This window comes from Ursus arctos, unplaced genomic scaffold (genome assembly GCF_023065955.2).
Source record: "Ursus arctos isolate Adak ecotype North America unplaced genomic scaffold, UrsArc2.0 scaffold_10, whole genome shotgun sequence".
NCBI classification, from domain to species: Eukaryota; Metazoa; Chordata; class Mammalia; order Carnivora; family Ursidae; genus Ursus; species Ursus arctos.
The window spans coordinates 8,811,990-8,837,724 of NW_026622764.1; the positions used below are offsets into that span (position 1 = coordinate 8,811,990).

The 25,735-nt window shown below is 38.8% G+C and overlaps 1 protein-coding gene across 5 annotated transcripts in view; it reads right to left on the reverse strand.

The window, feature by feature from the left end:
• The window catches only part of TPP2 (tripeptidyl peptidase 2), a 71,294-nt gene that overhangs the window by 39,592 nt on the left and 5,967 nt on the right, over positions 1-25,735 (reverse strand). For all 5 annotated transcript variants that reach the window (XM_026493568.4, XM_044381934.3, XM_044381933.3 and 2 more), the window contains exons 2-9: positions 24,509-24,637; positions 16,152-16,247; positions 13,859-13,963; positions 11,478-11,602; positions 7,149-7,312; positions 3,959-4,113; positions 3,255-3,331; positions 788-915 (exon numbers count right to left, since the gene is read on the reverse strand). In XM_026493568.4, coding sequence (XP_026349353.1) covers positions 788-915; positions 3,255-3,331; positions 3,959-4,113; positions 7,149-7,312; positions 11,478-11,602; positions 13,859-13,963; positions 16,152-16,247; positions 24,509-24,637 — 979 coding nt within the window. The remainder of the gene's footprint in view (positions 1-787; positions 916-3,254; positions 3,332-3,958; positions 4,114-7,148; positions 7,313-11,477; positions 11,603-13,858; positions 13,964-16,151; positions 16,248-24,508; positions 24,638-25,735) is intronic.

The window sequence follows — 25,735 nt, forward strand, 5'->3', positions numbered from 1 at the left end:
AGTTTAAAAATAAGGGAAAAAATTCTAGGCATCGATTACCATCTATTTGTTCTCTCAGTTCATTACCCTCCTCATTCATGCCTTGTATTAAAAAAAAAAAACAGGGGTGAGTGTTACGTTTTGTGGGTGTTTTCGCACAAGTTGGCAACTACAACTAATTTTATCATTTTCATATTATGTATGCAACTCATTTTGATTTCCCTTAACTCTTGTTGACGGGCATCTTCCCGATCGAGTGCAGTGAAACAGACAACACTGCATCACACCCGACAGCCCCAACAGCAGAAGAGAAGCCATGTTCATAGAATGTGTTTCAACTGCTTTTCTTCTCATTAATAAATTCCCTTTCTTGATATCTGCTTCTCTCTGCATGTCCCAAGAGAAATTAAAGGAGGAAACTATACTATAAACAATCAGTCATATACTATAAATAAAGAGTGAAGCAAGTATCTGTGTTTACATTGTTCACTTAGCCTGGAAAACTCTTTCCTCACTCATTCCTACCTATCGAAATCCTCACTGCCACGCTTCTTTCAGAAAGCCTCCCCTGGATTCCTGAATCAGAAGTAGCTGCACTTCTGCAAACCCAGACTGTCCCTGTCCCTGCCTTACACCACTTCCTCCAGTCCCCAGGTCAGCAGCTCTCCAACAGACTTTGCGTTCCTGAGGGTACACACTCATGGCTCACAGGAACTTGCATACAGTAGAGACACGATTAACATCAGATTCATTGAGTTTTTTGTTCGCTTATTTTTAAACAAGCCTACCTCTAACGCAGGAAACTAACCTATGACACTGGATGTTGTTCCACCCGGGCAGCCGACTGTCGAAAGGCACGGACCGTTATTCCCAGCACTTGAGACGTAAATGATGTTATGCTTCCACACTGCCTCACTGATTACTTCACAAATTCTCCTGAAAGACAGAGAGAATTTCTTTGGATGTAGAAAACAGTTCCATTTTTCAAAACATGTATTATTATACTGTGAAGAGATTTTCAGATATGGTTTTCATAAAAACCAAACTAAAATATGGGTTCTAAGTAGCAGAACTGAAACAGTGGCTACAAGTAAGAGGTGTGCATTAGAAGCAGGAGACATCCGCACACTATAAATGCTTGGCCTTATCCCAGTGTGTATAACACCAACATACTATTCGAACGTGTGGTTGAGTAAATTTTGGCACATCTACCATTGGTGGCCTAGGACACAGCCAAGCCAAGTGATACAACCTCAGCCGGGTTTTAGTGTAAGGAAGGAGTCATGAGACCAAGGTAAATGTGGGAAGAATGTTAGCTAGATTCAACATGGACTAGATGTAGGGAAAATAAACGATAAAGGATCAAAAGCAAATACTGAAATAATAGCAGGGATTGATGAGACAGCGGGGCAACAGGTAGTTTGACTTCTACCCTCCCCTCAATATAACGTATGTAGAAATGACTCCACAGGGGATTCGGGACACGTATTTATGATTAGTGGCAAAGGTGAAGGGGAACTAAGGCAACAGGAAGAACTGCAGAGGAAGATTTAAAATACAGAGTCTGGTTAGAACTTGATGGCAAACAAGAAATGTAGTGGTATTAAATAAAGGGGATGAAGTTAGACCATTGAGAAAATGTAGTCAATAGAAAAAAGGCATACAGCCAAGAATGCCACAACCCTGAAGTTTGAAGGGAAGAATATCAGGGAAAGACGACCTTAAAAGGAGGAACGTCAAAGGAAGAGAGAAAGAAATACACTTAGGTAAAAAAGGTACTGAAGCAAGAGAAGAGGGCAAGATTACGTTCACGGAAGAAATGAGTGAGGATGACAGGGTGATTGTCACAAGGGCAGGAAAGTGATGTGTCACAAGAAACAGTACTGGTTATCTGAGAAAACTGAGTTATTTGAAAACTCGAACTATAGGGTCTGGCTTGGTAAAATTTTCATTTTGGCAGGGCTTTATGAAAGAGCTTCGGAAGCTGGGTGACAGGTAGATATGGGTGGCCTGGTGGGAATGGGGGAAAGGTGATCACTAAGTAAGTAAACATTCTAAATGAAGTCATTTCAAAGTTATTATTATGAAGAAAAAAAAGGTGAGGTAACATTAGTTCAAGGCTGAGTCACTGAATTTAGCAACAGGAAGACACCACATCACAAAAAGGCAGGGAGTCGTGTGACACACATCAGAATGCACCAACAAGCTTCGGAAACGGTGACTATACCAACAACCAAGCTCTGTGGGAAAAGTGAGGGAAAGCAGTGTGAAAGGAGGAGATTTGTCTGCCTGGGAGCAGTTTTTAAGGAGAGGAAATGGGAACCAGAGAGCCAGTACTTGAGTGACTTTTAACCCTGGAGCACTTCATTTATTTTTAAAATTTTTTTTAATTTTTAAAGATTTTATCCATTTATTTACTGGAGAGAGAGTGTGTGTGCATACGCGTGTGTGAGCTCAGGATGGGGAGTAGGGATGCGGAGGTGGGTAGAGGGGGAGGGAAAGAAAGAGGCAGGGAACCTCAAGCAGACTCTGTGCTGAGCACGCAGCCCAATGCGGGGCTCCATCCCATGACCCTGAGATCATGACCTGAGCTGAAACCAAGAGTCGGATGCTTAACCAACTGAGCCACCCAGACCCCCTGCCAAGCGCTTCATTTATTACACAAGAAAGGAAGACAGAGAAGGTGGGGTCAGAGTAGGTTGCAGGAAGGTCAGAAGCCCCCTCTGAGGGCTTTTATCTTCTCTGGGAAAGGAAGAGGTGAGAACATCAGCTGAGGGAAGAAAGGAAAGGTCGCTGAAGGTCTTGGAGGAGATAAGAAGGTATAAATGGCCATGCAGGAGTGAAAGAGTAAATGCAGATGATCGAAGGCAATGCTGAATGATCATCTGAGATTCCTGCTCACGAACTTAAAGTGCGACGTGAGTGTGCATGTCCAGCTAATAATAAGTTCAGTAGGTCGGGTGGGATCACTGAAGAGATGAGCAGGTTGCAGCAAGTCTAGCATTCTGTCAGGTCAGTACACCTGGAAGAGTTCACCCTGCTTGTAACAAGGAACTGTAATGCAGGATGGGGCAGCGAGTCTTCCTGGCTAAGAGCGAATCACGACATCACAGACAGGACCATGGGAACGAGGGCCAGGGGTCCATGAGATACACACTTATCATCTAACCACGAGACTGCTCGTTTTCAGTTGTGGTGTACAATCCAGTTATAAAAACACTTAATATTCTCCATCAGCTGAAGTCTGTGGCTCACAAGTATCCGAGAACACTCACCCAGAATTTGGCCAGTGAGTTGCTTCTCCATAGCTGTAGTTGACAAGATCACACTTATGATTTATGACTTCTATCATCTATTAAAAAGATGAAGAGTCTAGTTTAGGCAGCAATTTATAGAAAGATTAGCCAGTAAAATAAAGGCATGGAATTCCAGTTTCTTAACCAATCATCTTCTATTTCAAATTCAAATGTATCTGTTATTTCCAACTTTTAAGTTGAAAAACTTAAAAAAGGTAGGAAGAGACACAGAGTATAGTAAGTAGTCAATAAAAAACACAACTAGCATGTGCAGAATGGAATGGTTCTTACTAAATTCTAAAATCACTGAAGTTAAAGTAAAATCTAATTCATACATTAAAATGAAATGCAGATTGAGAATTCTTCCTAGACTGATGGAACAAGCTGGCTAAAAAGATCGGTTTGGGGTTTTTTAAAGTATCTCAAAATAGTGTGCTAGGGGACTTAATAGGAATGAGAAGTATAATATAATATTTTCCTATTTTCTAAAAAACTGCATCTTAATAATTTTTAATAAAAATAATTTAAAACTGCATTAAGTGTTTTTGCGTCCTAAAACAAAGTCCTGTTTACCAAATACAGGCCAACATTTTCTTAGTAAAATCAAGAACACTTTATAAACCTAGAACTATCCACAATTACCCATCATTTATCTTCTAAATCAACACCTCCCAAATACTCACGGCGCGTATAAGGCCCGTGCCTGTTTCCATCGTGCTCAGTCGGGTATCACCAATCTTAATGGAAAGAATTTGAGCACCGGGAGCTACACCGTTCCGTTCAGGTTCTTCTGGAAAATGCCCAGCAGCTATACTAGCTACGTGTGTTCCATGAGCTCCTAGAGGCAAAAAGGGGAACATGACAGAGTATTTTCAGAGACTCAAAGTTTTAACCATTCAATTTACATATTAAGCATGATAAAAATAATCTAAAATAGTCTCTCACTTTAACACCTAACTGTATATTATTAAGTCTCATCAATAATTCACAAAAAAATGAAACTTTTTGAACTGTATACACTATTCTCTACCCTGGATTCTATCCTGATCATTGAAAGCAAAATGCAAGTCACAAAGGTGAGAAAGTAGCTGCAACACACACAACTGACTTATATCCAGAATATAAGATCTCCAATCGGAAAGAGCTTCCAGAAGAAAAATGGGTAAAACACTTGAAAAGCATTTCTCAAATGGCAAATAAATACATGAAAAGATGTTCAACTTCATTAGTCACCTGGGGAACGCAAATCAAAGCCACAATGAGACAGTTGAGCATACCTTCCTTTCAGAACGGCTACGCCTTTACGGCTGACCACAGCCACTGTGGAGGAGGGTGCGCACTCCCCCTACACTACGGGTGGGAGCACAGCCCGGCATTTTGGAAAGCTGAACACAGGCATACCCTATGATCCAGCAATTCCACTCCCAGCCTTACACCCAACAGAAATGCGTGCACATGTACACTAAAAGACACATGCAAAAACGTTCATGGCAGCATTGCTCACAAAATTCAGAAACTTGAAACAACACCAAGATTTGTCAACAGTAAATGGATATATATGGTGCAATCATGGATTATATATTACACAACAATAAACTGGAACTACTTCTAAACATTATGAGATGAAGCACACAAAAATAAGGTTGATCTAAAGAATTCACACACAGAAAGATATATATAATCCCATGTATATAAATGGAAACACATCACCTTGGGTTGAACTATGTGAACGTGCCACTATTTAATCATTTCTGACCTATAAAAACCGCAGTGGTATTGGGTGGTTCAAACTAATGCAGTGATAGAAATCAGGACTGTAATTAACTCTGGGAGGGCCGAGGGTAGGTTAGTGTTTAGGAAGAGACAAGATAGGGCTTTGACAATGTTTTATACCTTGACCTCGTTACACAAAAGTATCCACTTTGTGAGAATTCAATGTGTATACAATTTGTGATTTGCAAACTTTTCTATAGTATGTTATATTATCAATAAAGCAAAAGCAAAACAAAACAGCTAGGGTTTCTTAAATGAAAAAGTTTCTTAAAAGACACGGGTAGAGAGAAATCTCCCACTACTGTCAGAAAAACAATAATACAAACACAATGATAAACACCTACTGGCACTGGGCCTTAATGTTTGGGTGACGACAGAGTTGTAGCTCCAGAAGAAATAAGAGCACATGACCCTTCTGTTTGCTTCAATGCTGAGAATCCCATGCTCTAGACAACAGCTGTCACCCAAGAATATGGACCCAATGTCACCAATTCTTCCTTTCTTATTTTTTTTAAAAAAGATTTCATTTATTTGACAAAGAGAGAGACAGCCAGCGAGAGAGGGAACCCAAGCGGGGCGGGTGGGAGAGGAAGCAGCAGGCTCCCAACAGAGCAGGGAGCCCGACGCAGGGCTCGATCCCAGCACCCTGGCATCACCCTGAGCCGAAGGCAGATGCTTAACAACTGAGCCACCCAGGCGCCCCTCCTTTCTTATTTTTTCCAATTCAAAATAGGGAAGCTGGATTTTAATGTCACCACCCCGCCCAAACCACTTGCCACCACCAACTACCAGCCAGAGTGGCTAAATGTCAGCAGGCTGTCCACACCACACATGGATGAGAACGTGGAGCTCTGGAGTGCTCGAAGTCTGCTGGTGCAGTTTAAGAGGGTGCAGCCACTGTGTTTCTTAAAAGGTTAAATACATACCTACCACATCCAACCAGTTCTCCTAGATACCAGTCCAAATTAAACAAAAACATATCTGCACACAGAGACTTATACCCAAATACTGGAACAATTCAAATGTCCACCAATATAGGTGAATGGATAAATAAAACCACGGTGTAGCCACACAATGAAAAACTACTCAGCAATGAGGAACAAGCAATTTATAACCATGATATGGATGAATATCATACCATAACTATTCTACTTATATAAAATTCTAGAAAATGCAGTATCTAGACTGACAGAAAGCAGTTCAGGAGCTACCTGGGGTTGTGGGTAGAGACAGAGCTGGATTACAAAGGAAGACAAGAAGACTTACAGGGGTGATAGATATGTTATCTTGACTGGGATAATGGATTCCTGGGTGTACACATCTATCAAAACTCATTCAATTGTGCATATATACATGCAGTTTATAGTACTTCAACTATAACTCAATAATACTGGAGGGGGCCATAAGAGTTAAAGTCGCCCTTGCTTCCTCCCTAGAAGTAACCACTATCCAGAAGCTGGTGTGTATTTTCTTCCCATCTCTATTTTTATCATACAAACACACACATCCGGGGATATTGTATAGCATGTTTTACAATTTTACACAAATGTGTTATCAATGTATTTTTCACTAAAATTTTGTATTTGAGATTTATAAATATAGGTATATGTAAATTTATTCGTTTGCTATATAATATTCCACAAAGAATAATAGTTTTAAATTAACCTGTTCTTTTGTTAATGGATATTTGGATAGTTTCCAACTTTTTTGAAATTACATAGAATGCCATATGGGGATCTTTTTACCTGACTTTGTACTTGTAGGTGAACTGCTTAAGAGGTAGTATGTGGAAGTAAAATTCCTTCCAAAGGAATTTACATTGTATTTATTTTAAGGATTGTTTTTGTTAAGATGAATTATGTTGATGGTTTTTTTGTGGCTGGACCATGCCTGTACTCATGGACTGGATCCTACATGGTTATGACTTTAAAGAAAACAATACCTAACTAAGGGAATCAACTCCCATTTATTATCCCATACCTACTTCTTTAGGTAGAATCGCTAGGTTAAATTCTCTATAAGGCTGCTTTACGGCTATAGTAGTCAACATCTTACCATGTCGAAAGTTTATCTCTAGTTAGCAAATCTGAAACAAAATACCTCCACTAGTCACAATGGAGAGCAGGTTTCCATCATCATATATATTAACAGAGTAATTTAACATCTCGGCTGTGCCAAAGGAACCATATTCTTGGGCCTCTTTGTAGTTTCTCAATACAGTAGATTTACTCAAATCCCCATCTTCATTCGAATCAATGCAGGCTCTGTAAATTGAGAATAGAGTAGATAGTGAAATTTATTTATTTTCTTTGGCTTTCTAAAAATAAAGTGGTATGGTTTATTAGGTACCTTCTTACTGCCTTGTCTATTTTATCACAACATACACAGTAACTGCCGGGTTTAGAGTCCTCTGTTTCAGAGTCACCAGTAAAGATTAGGTAAGAAGCTTAAAGGAACCAACCTTTAATGAAGGCATGTATAAAGGAGTTTAGGAACACTGTCTGTCACAAAACTCCAGGCAGAAAACCATCCAGCCACTTAAGAAATTAGACCAAAGCTTAGCCTAGAGCTTTAGACTAGTTCAGAATGATTATGACACATAGCCTAGGCCTTACTCCCTTCTGCTTCTTTTAGAATTGGTTTCGTGAATCCAACAGTGTGTGCAGCCTCTTTGAAACATGATGAACTATAGACTGTGCCTCACCCCCAAAGTTATAACAGCCTTAGGCAAACATTTTGTACAAAAGTACTTTCTACATAGTTTTATGGTTGTCCTCCTGTTTGTTCTTGCCCCATTTTATTACTGTCCTAATTTTTAAAATATATATTCCAAATACTACAAAATATTTGATTAAAGCTAAAAAATCTAAAATAAAAGTCATAAATGGAAAGCACATCACTTAAAGGTCAACATTATGTTTTTAGCTATTATTAGGCCTTTGTGCAGATTTGCTAGCTAAGAAGAACTATGTTTTAACAAGGTAAAATCAATCACAACTGCTATAGGGAACTAATGGAAGCCCACTAGTATACAGAGGGCATTTATTATAAATACTATTTCATTAACAAACTAGGACAGTTTGGACAGAAGGATCTCTGAAACAGTCCATTTGTTTTTATGTATACCCCAATTAATGTGCAGCTAAAATGATTTATGGCATTTCAAAAAAAGACACAAAATATAGGAAAATATAGGAGACTGAACACTAATGGGGAAAATGAGACAAACAGAAAACAAGTAGCATATCAAATGGAATCAGGTATTAACAGGTAAAATGTATTCCACCAAATCCCCCCATTTGCTAGACAGAGTAGCACTTTTGGTTCCTAAAACCATGTAACTGGCCAGTATCCATCCTGGCTATCATCTCTAAGGTTCTCCATTTCTTTCATCCAGCCCATCAGATACTTGAAATTCCTGGCAGTTCCTCCACCATCCTCTTGACTTTCCCCTCTACCTTCAACCCCTGTCCCTATCCTCTCTGCTAACTTGAGCTGAGCCTTCAATGGAATCTTTCATGATGCTTCTGAGATGCTTTTCATACTTGCTTCCACAGAGCCTAGAGTCCATGGAATAGCTTCTCTAGAATCTATCTGGTACAAAGAAGGTACAAATATTTGCCAAAGGATGAAAGAACGAAGGAATTAACATCTTTAACAACATTCTCACAGCAAATACACTGACAAATTCCACAGATCAGTTTCCCGTAACCACCGTCAATATGAGGTGACTCAACCTTCAAGCACTATATCAAAATATCAATATAGAATTGAGTGACTTCTCTCAATAACTCCACAGAGGGCAAGTATGCATATGGTACAAGGGTACAACTTTCTGAAGGTGGCTGGCTTAGATCAAGGACAATTGTCAGAATACCAGAAAGGAAATATGGAAATGACGTTCATGGGTAGGATTAGAGTATATGTGTGAGGAGGGCAGGACAGGGGAGTTGGGTTATAAATTTCTGGACATTTGTAATACATTTCTTTGCCCAATTTCCTATGGGAAAAATCCACAGCTTTCATCAAACTCAAAGGAAATCTGAGATAACAAGGTCAAAAACCACTGAAAAGAAACCAGTTAATGGCCTTTCCTTCATGTAATCCTCTACAAATACTGTCTTCTCAACCAGTGTGGTGGAATTGTGGCGGGAGCAGGGCAGCCTTGACAGTCTTTGTAAAAACAAAAGCCAAGGCACTTAAGGTTTTACCTCCCCTCAGAAATGGCTGACATTTCTGAAATGACAGTGCCTAGATTTGCCTTAGGTAATTTGGGATCTCTAAGATTCTTCTCAAAAAATTCTGGCTCTAACTCTGAGATGGGGTGGGGGAATCAAAGCCCCACACGGTATACAGTATCATGCAAACAAAAGTTAAATTATTTCCAGTAACACCTGACAGCGTAGAATTCTGCTGCATTTTTATGGATTATAACATTTTCTAAATTGTTACTCCAGTGATTTCAGTTTTTATTTCCTTTAATGTTTAAGTTTCATTTCCAATGCAAAAATTCGAAAAGCTGTCTTAGAAGACTGTTGACAAACTGTTGCAGTGTATCCCTTGCTTTGTCAACTGTCTTAAGGATCTTTGAAACCTATGCTGGCAGCCTGGACATCCTGACCCAAATTCCCTTCCCTTAGGACAAAGTTGGCAATGGTTTCAAAACATGTAGGAAAACATCCTAATTGACACCACCTATTGCCCCACTACCCCATCCCTGCTAATATTAGAGTATCTCCTAAGTCCTTACGGTATATTTTCCCACTTATACTTGCTTTTGTATCTAGTATTCTCCTCACATTTAACCTTAACCTTGCCTCCTTTCCCATGCTAAAACTCACCTAAGGCTTATCACTGGGAATGATTAAATCGTGTTACACCATGTGGTGGATGTACCAAATTTGCTAAACCACACATCTGAACACTTTTTAATATTACAAACACTTTGATCCAAACTTTCTGTGAAGTTTTTAAAGAAAAAAATTGTTCACAAATGTGTGCACACCTGCATCTACACAAACGACATACCTGAATACATGCAAAAAACTGCATTAATATTTGATGTCATATGGATTGGAATGTTGCTATATGCAAATATCTTCACATTTTCAGTTCCGAATGGAGGAGGGATTTCTCATTCAGCTGAAAATGTCATATACCCATTATCAGAGATGAGTCAGCACCCATATCCATGGGATGAAAGCTCTCCTTTAAGAATGGTGCGCTGCAATATAAACGACCTGAGGAAAGCAATCAAGTCATTGCATCTTGTTCTGTGTTTGCCACATCTCGGGAAACGATCCTCTGCATATGAGCAGGGACTCAAACTATAAAAAAACTGCTTGTTGATTTCAAGTTTCAGGGAGGCATCTGATTTATTGCAGATACCCTTTTATTTTTTTTTAAGATTTTATTTATTTGACAGAGAGACAGCCAGAGAGAGAGGGATCACAAGCAGGGGGAGTGAGAGAGGAAGAAGCAGGCTCCCAGCAGAGGAGCCTGATGCGGGGCTCGATCCCATGACGCTGGGATCACACCTTGAGCCGAAGGCAGACGCTTAACGACTGAGCCACCCAGGTGCCCCGCAGATACCCTTTTAAAACATGTATATGCCTAAAGATCTGTATTAAGGACATATTCCCATTTCCATGGAGATGGTAATGCAAGAAGACATTTACTAGCCAATTACAAGAAACACACCTGTGTATAATTCACCGAGAAAGAAACTGACAAGTGTACATGATAGGTAACCTGGTACCCACCATCCTTATTAGTAGTAGCAATAGTAGCAGCAGCAGGAAGAGCTTACATTTATCAAGTGCATAATGTGTCTAGAAACATCAAATTTAATTTTCCCAAAACCCTCTAGGGAGGCACTATTATTATTATTCCAATTAACGGAGGAGGAAACAGGCTTGGAGGTGTAGACAGTGTTCAAGGTCACATAGCTAGGATTCCATCTCAGAGAATGAACTCTTCACAACTGTATTATACTGCCTCACTTCAGCTTAGCTACCTGGACTCTATTTGAGAAATCTTCACTACTCAACTGTACTCCTTTGTCCTTCAAACATTAACAGCAGATGCTCTGCGGCACTCTCTTGCAGTTAACTTTCCAAATTGCCCAGCCCCAATCAGGAACATTCCTATGTCTACCAATGATTAACCTGATCTGGTTAACAGTTACTATCTGGTTAATGCAACGAGCTTCTTTAATTAAAAACCGTAAGGGTCAGGTTTAGTATCTAAGATACGAAGTTCAAAGGGCTTATCCAGAACTACTCAAGCCAATTTGGCTCTCAAACAGTTCTGATTAGTGATATTAATGTCACTTAAACAACTCTCTGGATAGTTTTGGGAGTTTAATGTTCTTCAGAGTAGATAAAAACATTTTTTTAAGTGAAGATCTTTATAATACATGAAGTTTACCTCCAGGCTTCACCATCATGCCACACCAAGCAGTCATACACAGGGCCAGGATCACTATATTTTTTCTCAAAAGAATTTAGCAATTCCACTTGACTTTGAAGTTCCTCCTTGATTAGTTTATTTGCCTAGTCAATTGGAAAATAAATTAATATTAGAACATTTTGTGCTCTTGAAAAGTTCTATTAACATACAACCAAAGACACAGTGAGACCAAAAGAAAGCCATTTTACCCTGGAAAAATGTAGGGAAGTTTTCTTTTTATATCTATGCAGCTTGTAGTTCAATTTAATGATGCAGATATCAATATACTAAACATTTAAAAAAATAATACTACTTTAATTCGATCTCACATTTACTTATTTATTCTATCCACTTTGGGAAAGACACTGTGCTACATGTTGATGATATCATTTGGCCAAGACATGTTACTCACGTATCTATAATCTATAACTAATTTCCAAAAATAACTCTAAAATTACTACAAAGTAGAATATCTATTGACTTTAAGATTTTTTTATCAGAACTGTTTCCATTTAAATCTGTTTCTTAATAATTAAAATAAGAGAAACCATGAATTATCTTCTGTCCTTTAGAATATGCTAATAAGTTAAACACATACTATATGCATGACCTTGTACAGATAAGCTGCTATTTAACCATTTTGATCCAAAAAAATGAGAATTGTATATGCTCCAACCTGAGGTGTTTTTTTCAACTACATGCTACATCACACTGCTCTACATTCACCTGAATAGTCCCTACTGAATTAAAATTTAATTTCCACATGTTCCAAAAATCTTAACTTCCTTTTTAGCTATTCAACATTCACTCCTCCTTAAAGGAAAAAGACAATTATATAGACATTTTTGGTAACCAAAATAAAATAAAATGGATAATTAAATCCAGATCCCTCTTTTTATAAAATTGGCTGTATATATGTAGCACCTGAAATACTACACTTAATGTGTCTGATACAAGGCTGAAGGACAAAGTGATCTAACAGAAAGGAATACAGCTAAAGAGGATGAATTACAGTTACAGAGGATGCTGTACACAGATTAAGTAAATGCAAGTTAAATGTGTACGCAGATCTATTCAGGCTAGGAGTTCTCAACTCTAACTGTGCATTAATTAAAGCTCCTGGGAGCTTTTAAAAATGCCAGCCTTCCTGCGAGGCTTTAATTTAATTCCTCTCTGGGGCACAAGCACTGGCGGTTTAAGGCTCTTCATGGGATTCTAATATGCAGCCAGGGTTGAGAACCACCAATACCATTCCACTTTTGATTTTAAAAAGGTACATGCATGCATTAAAAGAAAGATTCAGAAGGATAAACATCAAGTTGTTGGTACCATCCAACATGGGGGGAGCAGGGGTGGCATTTTGGAGGCTCTCACTTGCTACTTTGTACTCCCCTGTGATCCAAAAGTTTCTGCAACAAGCATGTACACTATTTTCATAACAAACCAAAACGTTATCTTCATTTCATTAACTGATTTAAAAAAAATGTAAAGGCTGGGGCACCTGGGTGGCTCATTTGGTTAAGCATCCGACTCTCGATTTCAGCTCAGATCATGAGCTCAGGGTTGTGGGATCAAACCCCCAGTTAGGCTTTGCACTCAGTGGGGAGTCTGCTTGAGATTTTATCCCTCTCCCTCTGCCCCTCCCTCTGCTCGTACTCCTTCACACTCTCACTCTCTCTCTGTCTCTCAAACAAATAAATCTTAAAAAAAAAAATGTAACGGCTATTTAAGGATGTGGAACTATGGGAGCTCTCGTAGTACTTCCTGCGGAAATATGACTTGGTACTACCATTATATGACCCACCAAAAACATGCGTGAGAATATTCAAAATAGCATCTTCTTTAAGAGCCAAGCACTGAAAACAAAGCAAATACTGATCAGCATCAACTGTGGTGCATCCATCATACAGTAACAAAAGTGACCCAACTACAACACCCACACATGGATGAATCTCGAAAACAAGATACTGAGTGAAAGCAGCTACTCATAAAAGAACATGCTGTAGAATTCCCTTCTACAAACTCCAAATAGGCAAAATCTTTCTGTAGTGTTAAAAGACAGGATGGTGGTCGCTTTTGGAGGAGGTAGAGAGCAATGATTAGGAAGGAGTATGGGAGGGAGTGTTCACTCTGTGCTAATTCATGACTACACACAGCATTCATGCACTTTGACATATGTGTACTGTATGTTCATTGAGAAGTTTTGGAAAATAAATATGTAAATTGATTACAGAACAAAAGAAAAATTAGTAAAATTAAACAATTTAAAACTTGTGGAAAAAACAGTCTTTTAAGTCTCTAAGAAATCTATGATAACATGGCTCTGTAGTAATGTTTAAGTAAAAGCGACTAGCACCAACTTGAGAAGTGCAATTGTTGGCAACATCAAATTCTTCTTGTTTTCTACAGGCTTCTGCAAGGGCCACCCTGTGAACAGGATCCCAGATTTTTTCCTTCCGTTCTTTCTGCAAAGACAGAAAAATTACCTTACAATGAGGTTGACAAACATCCAGGTAAACCTAGACAGTCATTTATATATGGACCTAGTTGTTATCAGTTGTAATGCCACACAATTTTCACACAGGAGCTAAAAAATCATTTATTATCAAGTTGATAAAGCAATGGATCAATTATTAACAACTAGTTAACTCTATTACTCAGCCATCAGAAAGAACGATTACCCAACATTTGCAGCAACATGGATGGGACTGGAGGGGATTATGCTAAGTGAAATAAGTCAAGCAGAGAAAGACAATTATCATACAGTTTTACTCATTTATGGAACATAAGAAATAGCAGGGAGATCGGTAGAAGGAAGGGAAGAATGAAGGGGGGGTAAACAGAAGGGGGAATGAACCACGAGAGACTATGGACTCTGGGAAACAAACTGAGGGTTTCAGAGGGGAGGGGCGTGGGGGATTGGACTAGGCCGGTGATGGGTATTAAGGAGGGCACGTATTGCATGGAGCACTGGGTGTTATACGCAAACAATGAATCATGGAACACTACATCAAAAACTAATGATGTACTGTATGGTGACTAACATAACATAATAAAAAATTAAAAAAAAAACAACAACTAGTTAACTCACTGCAGCTGGGTTTTAAGAGAACACATTTACCAAGGCACATCCAAATGTATTTTGATATATATGTCCCAGTTTTAACCCATCCAAGAATAAAAATAATAGCATGTCACATAACAAACTGAATTCCTAGTCATTTACAATAAAAGCAAATACTATGTCCTGGGCCCTTATGGAACTGAGAACTGCCTTAAGCCACATGCAAGCGGAGGGTGGGGGTAAGACTAGCTGCAATGAGGGACATGCAGCCTTCCTCAATTTCCTTCCTTTCTGGCTTATTTTTTCCCTACCCTCTTTGATTTGACAGGATGCTATGTTACTGAAATTGGTCTTACCTTCATCTCTGTTGTCTCTAACCCATAGTGCCACCCAGTGGAGGTCTGCTAGTTAAAAAAAAAAATCCTTTCCAGTAAAAATATCAACTCCACGAAGTTAAGGAGGGGGTTGACAGTAACTTACTGTATGTTTGCATATTAATTTGCACTTTATCATACAGTTGATGAAATTTAATATGGTGCATAAAAATACTGTGCTATTGTATTTCAGCCTGAAATTTTAAAATAAAATAGAATCCTTTAAGTTATATACATTTTTTGTCATTTTCTTTTTTGGCAGAACGATTAGAATCTGACGAATAAGTAAAGGTTCTATATACAATATGCTGAGTAGCTCTTATGGTGCAGACCCAGGGGGAAGCAGATAACAGTATTATGGTTAGGTGAAAGGCCCACAGGTCTTACCCACTGGGCTCCATTTTCAAGGATCACATCATTTTTTACAGTTGAAACTCTGAACCTATATCAGCAATCCTCTAAAGTGATACTGGCAAATATGGGAGCCACATGTTGCTATTTAGATTTAAATTTTAAAATATTACATTAAATTAAAATTTCACACTAGTCACATTTCAAGTTCTCAACAGCTACCAGTGGCCAGTGGCTGCCATAATGGGCAGACAGTGAACATGTCCATCATCCCTGAAAGGTCTACTCAGTAGCACTGTTTTAAAGCAGGCTCCTCCTTCCTCAATTTGCAACTCTTATTTCTCTAATGACAGACCTGTGTTTCCTATACTTCAGTTGCTTTGGGTCTGAGTAACCCTTTCCTTACTACTGAATGATGACTAGCCAGGATCAAGAAGCCTAGTTAAACAGTAAGGAAAATGGGACAAGTTATCATAGAAGCTATAGGACCAGGAAAATTAAGTTAGCCAGCACTTTAAATCAATTTTAAATAGTCTTTAGCCTTTTGGAGTTTAAAAAAAAAAAACAAACTTCAAAAATCCAATGAAAGCTATAGTCCAACTCCCAGAAAAACACTCATATACAAAAACTTGAGTATAATTTCACTGTATTCACACATTCTCTAAATTTATCCATGGCCCCAAGATTAAGAACTGTGACTTTAAATGGCTAACATTCCACTGAACAGAACCTTGAAGCAGTCATTGTCTAAAAGCCTCCCAGCCTCCAAAATAATTAAGAGTTCATGGGAGCTCACAAAAATTTTTCTTCTTCAGTAGGAAACAAATCTGAGGAAGAACTCATTGATTCTAGATTGTACATTACCTGTATCCTTTCCTTGAGTGCCTTTGGATAGAAGTCATAGCCATTTTTAATGCCAATATGATATTTGCCTGAGGGATTTGTCCAGCTCACAGGAATCTATAGAAAAAAAGTAAATTGTTGACTCACTAAATGCTTCCCAATTCCAATGATTTACTACTAGGGAAAAAGGTTATTTCACTTCTGATGGCTCAACTTGGATGAGCAACGCTGCGCATTAGAGCAATATTTCTAATATTCTAAGGTGCCACTTAGTATCTGTCTGGCTTTTCTTCTTATCCATAAATAAGATGGTTCACCTAGGATACCTTTCATTTACACAACGCTTCATCGTTTATAAAGTGCTTTCAACATACGATACCTCATTAAACTACTACAATCTTTAGTTCTCAAGCATCAAGGACACATCACCTCTCCCTTCTCAGACCTAATGCCAAACTTGGGGGGGAGGGGAAGTGGTTTACAGACCCTCTCGAAGACGCTTAGATTTTCCTGTTAAGAAATGCATTCTCTACAATCAACAGGGATAATGCCTAGATACTTAAAACAGCTCTTTATAAAAAAAAGTTCTATAAAATCATGTAAATTATATATGACATATTATAATAGCCTTTCCAAATATCTCCAAGTATTTATAAGCTTCTAATTAACAGAATGCTGTAAAGAGCATGCCCAGTGTATAAACGGAAAAAGCAAAGAAACAAAAAGAAATCAAACTGCTTGCCCAAACCACAGGAAGGGTGAAAAGAAAGCCAGAATCTAGCTCTATTATGGAGAACAAAAAATTCAGTGTAAAGGCTATGTGACTTAGGTAAACCTGGCTGTGAATCCAAACTCTACCACTAACCAGAGGGGACCCACAGGTTCCTACTTCGTGTAAAAGGAAGGAATTAATCCCTACCTTATGATTTGCACAAATGCACTGAAGATCAATCAACTTCAAGTGTCCATCAAGAAAATGTGGAATATTCACACTCTTTGTAATCACAGGACCCATGATCACTAAAACCAGCTTTCAAATGTGCATAAGACACGAGGTTGAACTATCAACCACTCAGACTTGGCTGACTCATCAGTTCTCACTTGTGCAGTATCTTTAACTGGCTCACCTCCATGTCCCTCATCAAATTATTCCCCAGGTAAGAAACTTTGGGATGAAATTTTCTCACAATGAAATAGAGAAAAAAATACCATTCACAGAACTTCAAAGATCTACTGATTTTTTAAAAGCCTGCCTATATCAGTAATCGTTTCTGAATCAAATGGATGTCTGGAGTATGTGAAATTGTGAATATGTTGGCATATAAACTAGTGCTTTTCATTCAAAACTTAACCAACCTCTTTTAGAGAACAAGGATTCTTAACTCTAATGTCCCTGCTGTAGTCTGTGACATAACAACAATACAGTGTTGCAACAACAAAAAGGTAAGTAGTCACTAGCCGGCACGTTCAAAGACTATTTCATCACAGGTGTCCCACTACACAGGTTTTATAACCCTAGGCTAGTGGCAACTTCTTTGTACAAGGAGATTATAAAAGACTGTGAAATGCCAAAGGAGTAAATGGAATAACTGATTAAAATAACTGCAAGATATACAGGTGCTAACACATATTTAACCACAATTACTTACAATATAGGTAATACAATGAAAATAATCCATGAGACATAATGCAGATTTAATTATAAATGAGATCAAAACCTGCAAGGTCCACACAGATACTTTTCAAATCACTATCATGTATTTTCCTCACAGTAAAGGCAGACTAGTTACAAAAAATTAATCTAAGGAAAACCATAAAAAATAAATGTGATAATCACGGTTCTGCTATTCACCATTAACCAAATTTGAGTAAAGGTAATTTTACTCTATGAGGTAATTATGGAATATGTCATTTTTCCTACTTGCACACGAACTTATTTTTAGTCTCTTTTAAGAATCAAAGCTTTATATTTTGGTCACTTTAAGTGGATATCTTTAAAACGGTTTTATTACATGGTAACTACTGTGAAAATTAATAAAAAAGAAACTTCGGTTAGAATGGAGTCAGGAGGCCAGCAGGGGGCGCTCTCATGCCCTACCACGCTGCCTCCGTTGCAGACCCAAGAGAGGCACCTTGCATGCGGGTACTACATTACCACCCCAGCAGGAGGCAGTTTACCCGGATGCGCCTTCTCTTTGTAAGAGCCCTTCCACCTCCCCTCGCCCTCCCCGTTCCTCTGTATAAAACAGTGGTCCTCTCCTTCGTTCTGGGTGGGGATTTGCCCATGACTTTGCCACAGGCTGCTTGCTCCAGACTGCAATTCTCTGCTATTCCTGAATAACCCACTTTTGTTGGTAAAATAACTGGCAGTTTTATTTTTAAGGCTAATACTACAATGGAATAAGAAGGATTTTCATAAGAAACTGAATCTCTTTGATTACTAATTACATCTCTTCCCTGACTCTTTTAAAGAGGGGATGCCTAACGAATTGATCATTTTCTTAACAAGCCAAATGTCATCATGACTGTTAATGTTCCACGCAGTAATTTTTTTTTTTTTTTTTTTTTTTTTGCCTCAAACTGTGTTTCAGCTTTGTCAGCTCCGTGGTAAAGCCAGTACACTCCTTTAGCTACCACTGCATCTAAATACGGGGCCAAATTTGGCAAAGTCATTCGTTGTGGCTGGATTTAACTTTTTTTATATGTAAGAATAAATACTGATGATTTAAAAACCAACTTCAAGTTCAATGTGGTAGAATTTTAAAAAGCACCATGCTCCCTTCCAAATGTCTACTAAAATTAGAATAAGGAGAAGAAAAAAAACCACCCAAAGGACACAGAGAACTGGAAATGATACTCAGAAGCTGTATCACCCCCATTTCAAAGGTTGCAAAGTAAAAGGCAGCACTGAAAATTTATGGGGAGATTGTGGAATTTTAATACATGGTGTTGGAGTAACTGGTCTTCAGATAGAAAAGAGGATGCAGGATCCCTGTTTTGAACTAAGTCTAAAATTAATTACAGTGAATTCTAGAACATGAAATGAAATATAGTAGAAGTTTTTATAAAATGATAGAGGAACATATCTTCATGGTCTTGGGGTCAGGAAGGATGTCCTAAGACATGAAAAGTCCTAACCAAAAAGGCGAAGACTAGGGCGCCTGGGTAGCGCAGTCGTTAAAGCGTCTGCCTTCGGCTCAGGGCGTGATCCTGGCGTACCGGGATCGAGTCCCACATCAGGCTCCTCCGCTATGAGCCTGTTTCTTCCTCTCCCACTCCCCCTGCTGTGTTCCCTCTCTCGCTGGCTGTCTCTCTGTCACATAAATAAATAAAATCTTTAAAAAAAAAAAAAAAAAGGCGAAGACTAATATCCAAATACATTAAGAACTTCTACTCATCAAAAGACACCACAAGGGAAGTGAAAATAGATGTACAGAATGGGAGATGATAAAGACATGATAAAGACTACAACATGATACACCCAGATTCCCAGCATATTTGCAAAGATTAAAAAGCCTTAAGAATATGAAGCGTTAGCTGTGCAACTATTAAAATTCTTATACACTGCTAGTGGAAATGCATTTTAGTGCAAATACTTGGAAAATCTGTTTGGCATCACCTGGTCAAGCTGTATCTCTATGACTCAGCAATTCCACTCCTAGGAACACATCCTGGAATTATCTATACACATGTGCTCAAAATATGTACACAAGAATGTCACCTAAAGAGCTGTGACTCCCAAGCTGGAAACAACTATTCATGAGCAGTAGAGTGGACAGAATGTGGTACATACAAACCATGGCATCTTGCACAGCAATGAAATTAAATCACTACTACATGCAACATCATGGTTGAATGGGAAGAATCCTGCAAATACCTGATGTAAAATGATACATAAATGATGCTGTTCACTACATAAAAACTAAGGATATACTGTATGGTGACTAACATAACATAATAAAAAATTATTATAAAAAATGATGATGTTCATATAAAGTTCACAAATACAGGCAAAACTAACAATATATTTCAGGTATCCACACAGAGGTGGTAAACCCTTAAAAGCAAAGCACAGAAATGATTATCACAAAAGTCAAAGTAGGTTGTGATCGGGGAGAACACAGGAAGCTTCTGAGGTATGGCAATATTCTTTGTCTCATCTGGGTAGTGGATAAAATGACATTCACTTTTTATTCATCAAGGTGTACATATGTGTTTTATGCATTTTCCTTTGTATCTGTACATTTCACCATAAAAGATTTTAAACTTCTGCTCACTTTTTTGCTTCTACCTGCTCATGGGAGTGTCACTGGCCAAAGTAACTGACCACCAGTTTCTCAAGAAGGCCTATGAATAGCCTCCTTAGAGAATGAGATTACTGGAATGTTCAAAGCACTTAAACAGCAGTTCATCTTAAACTGGGAGAAGAGTAAGACATTAACCACCAGCATAAATAGGCTATTTAGAAGAAGCTAAAATACAGATATTTAATTCATCTTAGAGCATGGTTAAGTCAAAAAACCTAATCACTTTATTGTGCTGCTGTCTGAAAACCGTGTGCTCAAGAGTTCTGAGAGATCCAGCTAGCCAGAATCTCAGCAACTAGTAACATTCTTCTTTTTAATGACTGCTGTAAAATATCTGAACATCAGCACATCCTTGGGGAAAAAAACAAGCTGAACACGTATGTGGGTATGTTCTGTGTCCAGATGGAGAAGGGAGCTAACACCAAGAAGACTAGCAGAAAGTCTGTATGAGGAACAATCAGACTCCTGCTGCCCATCCCACATCCTGCCCAAACCAGACCAGCCAGGCAACCAGACACGGAACCAGAGAGACGTTGAAATGTCAGCTTTGTAGAGAGGTTCACATAGCAGAGGGGAGAGGTGAGACATACAGAAGATTCTGCAAGAGATCTCCCTCGGCACTAGGTGTGAGCCGCTGAACACAGACAGTCAGGCTTCTCTCTCACTCTCCCCTCAAAGCCAGGCCAAACATGCTAAGGTCCTCTTGGAGATAACTGAGCAACCCAGTGGGAAAAGGTATGCCATAAATTGCCATCTTCAGGTCCGCCATGACAACACCACTGCCCTCACCCCAAGACCCCGCACAAACACACAGCACTTCCATCACCTTCATGTACACCTTGCTAACCAAGGGACAGCCAGGATAGCTTGGGAAAAGGTCTCAGGTAGAAAGCAGAGCAAAAGGAAGGAGGAGAGGCTGAGGAAGGAGGAGGCAAAGAGGAGGAGGAGAAAGGGAAGAGGGAAGAGGTGAAGAAAAAAGGAAGAGAAAGGAAAGGGGAAAGGAGAATGGAAGAGGAAGGTGAGTAAAAAGAAGAAACAACTAGAAAAAAATTTTAGACAATATTCTCACAGATAAAATGTTGCATACATGACACAAAAACATGCTGAGTGAACATGAACAGAATTCATTTAAAATTAATGGGCAAAATTTAACAAAATTCAATACAAGGGCTAGAAAAGAATATTGAGAAATCTCAGAAATCTTTCAGGAAGGAAAAAAGCAAACAAAAGCAATAAAGAAAAGGTGGAAAAACAAGAAAATTGGAAAATCAACTCAAGAGGTCCAATGTCCAATTAACAGGAGTTCTAGATAGAAGAATGGCAAAAACAGTGGGACAAAGTAACCCAAGACAACGCCAGACAACTTGAAAATGAAGGACCTGAAAGGTAAATTCTCTTTTCCCACAGTGCTAATTCCGCAGATAAAGTCTCAAACCACATGAAAACTCAAGAAATAAGAAGAAATTAGTATGTTACTTAAAACCCCGAAGATAATATAATATCAAAAACTTATCTCTTGGTGAGTGAGAATTGCTGGTGAAAGGGAGAGGTAGGGCAAGGGACTTGGTTTTTCCTGTTAGAAGCCTTGAAGAAGTAGCTGTCTTTTAAGCTATGAAGATATACTGAATACAATTAAAATTTAAATTAAAACCTCCCACTATATTGATGGGCTGAGAATACTTAACAGAAGAGCTAAAGAAGTATGTCACCCAGTTGAGAAAAGATTTAAATATCAATCTATCAATTTTCTGATCTTATTTCACAGCCTATATATGGTATATGTAATTCCTTTGAGCAGCAGTGATACTATCAGTCCATGTGGTTTATCTAAAGCTTGGGCCACTACAGGTATTTAAAATAAACAACTGAAGACAATACTTTATAGGATTCTAAATCTGCAGGACTTACTAGGAGTGTTCCCTAGTTTCCCAGAGCAATGTAACTCACAGGAATCCCATGTGTCTCTCTGAAATATACCCTAGATAACAAGGCAGACTTGGGAAGACAGGCAAAACCTTAGAGTGATTCAGATGTGCAGAAATTCATTTCCCTCTAGTTTACAATCTTTTTTTTTTTTTTTTTTAAGGCCCATAGTGTCTCAGCTTGGGCCCCATAAGAAAATACCATAAACTGGGTGGAAAATGCCATAGACACCAGAAATTTATCTTCTCCCAGTTCTGAAGGCTGGGGGCATGAGATCAGGGTGCCAGCATGGTTAGGTTCTGGGGAGACTCCTCCTGACTTATAGGTGTAGCTTTCTCATTGTGCCCTCACATGGCAGAGAGAAAGAAAGCACAGACTCATCCCCTCATGCGGGCCTCACCCTCATGACCTCATCTAACCCTAACACCATCTCCAGTACCATCAAATTGGGTATTAGAGCTCCACCATATGACTTCTGGGGTCATACAAACAATTCAGTCCATAACACATGGAAAAGGAAGCAAAATGTAGATGTTAATGCCCGCTGTTTGCCTGTGGTGGGCAGATTTTAAAGATAACCCAAGCCCTTGTGTAGTCCTCTCCCCTCAGTGAAGGCAGGGTTTATGACTATTGCTACTGTGATTGTGTTATGGTAAATAATATAGGAAAGATGGAAGGGATTTTGCAGATACAATTAAAGTCTCTAATCAGGTGACCAATTTAATCAAAAAGAACACTACCGTGGTGGACCTGACTTCATCAGGTGAGCTCCTTAAAGAGAGACTGGGGCCATCCCAAAGGTCAAAGAGATTCTCTGGCTGGCCTTGAAGCAAGCTGTTGTGAGCTCTACAGTTGCATGAAAAATGAGTTCTTCCAACAATCACATGAACTTGGAAGAGGATCCTGAGCCTCAGATGAGACCAGAGTTCCAACCAAAACCTGATTACAGTCTCATGAAACACGAGCAGAGAGCCACGAAAAGCCAAATTCCTGACCCATGGAAAAAGTAAGATAATAAATGCAGGAATGTATGTGGCTTTAAGCTGCTAAGTTTGTGTTAACTTATCACATAGCACAGAAAACTAATACACTGCCACAACAATCTTAGCCAGAAGACAATGCCTAATCATGATTCGGATAGATAGACCTAGATAAATACAAATTGATCTTCCAAACTCATTCTGCTTATTGGTTTAAAAGATAAAGAGTACTGAATCACAACCAAATTCCTGACTTCTAACAAGCTCATTAGCTAACATCAACAGCTTTTAGTATTCCCATCATCTTTCATGTTAGCTTAACTTTCTACCAAGGTCTTTCTACCAAGTACATAGAGTAGCACAAAGCCAGTCCCTTAAGTTCACAATTATTAAAGCCTAAATATTTCATGTTCCAAGTTCCCAGAAAGGACAGGAAAAGATGAAGGCAAAACTACAATCTGGTCACCTTTCCTGGTTTTCTATCCAAAACTTAAAATTTTTAGAATTTGGCAATCACACTGAAAAATATATTCCAATTCTAAGCTCACTATCAAACAAAAAACAAATGAAATACTGAATTTTTCTAAGATGGTCCCTAATGACCCCCACCCTCCTGGTGTTCATACTCTCAGTAAAATCCCCTTCCTCTTAAGCATGTGCTGGATTTCATGGCTCATTTCTACTGAAAACAAAATATCAGATGTGATGGGATGTTAATTCTAAGATTAATCTGTGAAAAGATCATGGCCTCCATCTTGGGCACTCTTTCTTGGATTACCCACCCAAGGTGAAGACAGCTGCATGGTGTGACACAACCCCAGAGAGAGGAACCGAAGCCTGTCAATAACTACTTCAGCAAGCTTGGAACAGACACCCCTTTCCCACTCAGGCTGAGTCTTCAGATGAAACCACAGCCCTGGCCAACAGCAAGCTCAGGAGAGATCTTAAACAAGAGGCACCGAGCTAAGTCACACCCAGATTTAAGACTCATAGAAACTGTGAGATAATGTTTGTTATTTTAAACCATGAAGTTTTGGGGGTAATTTATTAAAGAGCAAGAGGTAACTAATAACCTACCATCAAACGTAAGCTAAAACCATTAGATGCTTTGAGGCAACAGTATAAAAAAAGGAAAAAAAAAATTCAATAAAAGGATAAAAGTTCTAACCTTGAGCACTCTTCCTGAAAGACCGACAATCTCGCCATCTTTGGGCTCTACTACTGTAGCAGTATTCACATCACCACTTCCTGTTGTATCAATGATATCAATGATTTTTGGTTTTCCATCAGTTGTAACCTGAAAATTAAGAGAGTATTAAAATACGAATTATAAATTTAATTTTTTAATCCTTAAAAAAGCAATGCCAAACCTCACATATGTGCATACACATACATAAAATACCCTATGAAATCTGCATTCATTTAAAAAAGAAAACTGAATTGTTTTAAGCCAAAAGTGGGACAGATACTTACAAAAAATTTAGTCATGGAGAGTACCACAGAACCCTTCAAGTGATTTTATATATTCAGTTAATAAATATTTACTAAACATTTAGTAAGGCCGGTGCTGGGGAGACACACAGAAATGATCAATACACAGAAGTCCCTGATCTCACAGATCTTATGTCCTACTTCGTCAATAAACACGTCAAATACATGCCAGATGGTGATAATCACTATGGAAAAAAATCAGGCAGAAAAAGGAGGTAGTGTGGGGGTTTCAACTTTAACTAGGTTGGTCAAGAAAGATCTCACTGAAGGTAACATTTGAGAAAAGATCTGAAGAAGGTGAACTTTGGGCTGGACAAGCACAAAACTTTAGGGAGAAAACACGTAGTAACATGTAATTACAGGATGTCAGACTAGCACTCAAACTGAGTAAGTCCAAAGTTCAAACTTAACATTCAAACTTATTTCTCTCAACGCTTTGTCATCTCAGGAATTGATACATTCCCAATTGCTCAAACAGAAAGTTAAAAGTCCTTTGTCTCTGATTCTTTATTAGTTTACTCTTCACGTCAAATCTGTCAGGAAGTCATCTTCATTCTACCTCTAAAATACAGTTCAAGTCCATCTTCTCCCCTTGATTTTCCCCACCAGTATCCTGACTCTCTCCCCACCATCACCCCCTTGCCTTCAAAGTGCTGATGCTCCTTTCAGGTATCCCAGGGTCCATTCTTGGTCCCCACCAAAAGCAAGTCAAACAAGCTGTACGATGCCAGTCTTCCATGTGCAATGGATCCCAACGCACTCACTACAATAGCCTCTGCACAATCTGGCCCCATCATGTCTGGTCCTGTACCCCTCTAACCACACTGGCCTCCTTTCAATTCCTGCCACATGCCAAACTCTTCCCTGCCTCTCAGCTTTGTCCACACAGTTCTTCCACTTGGAA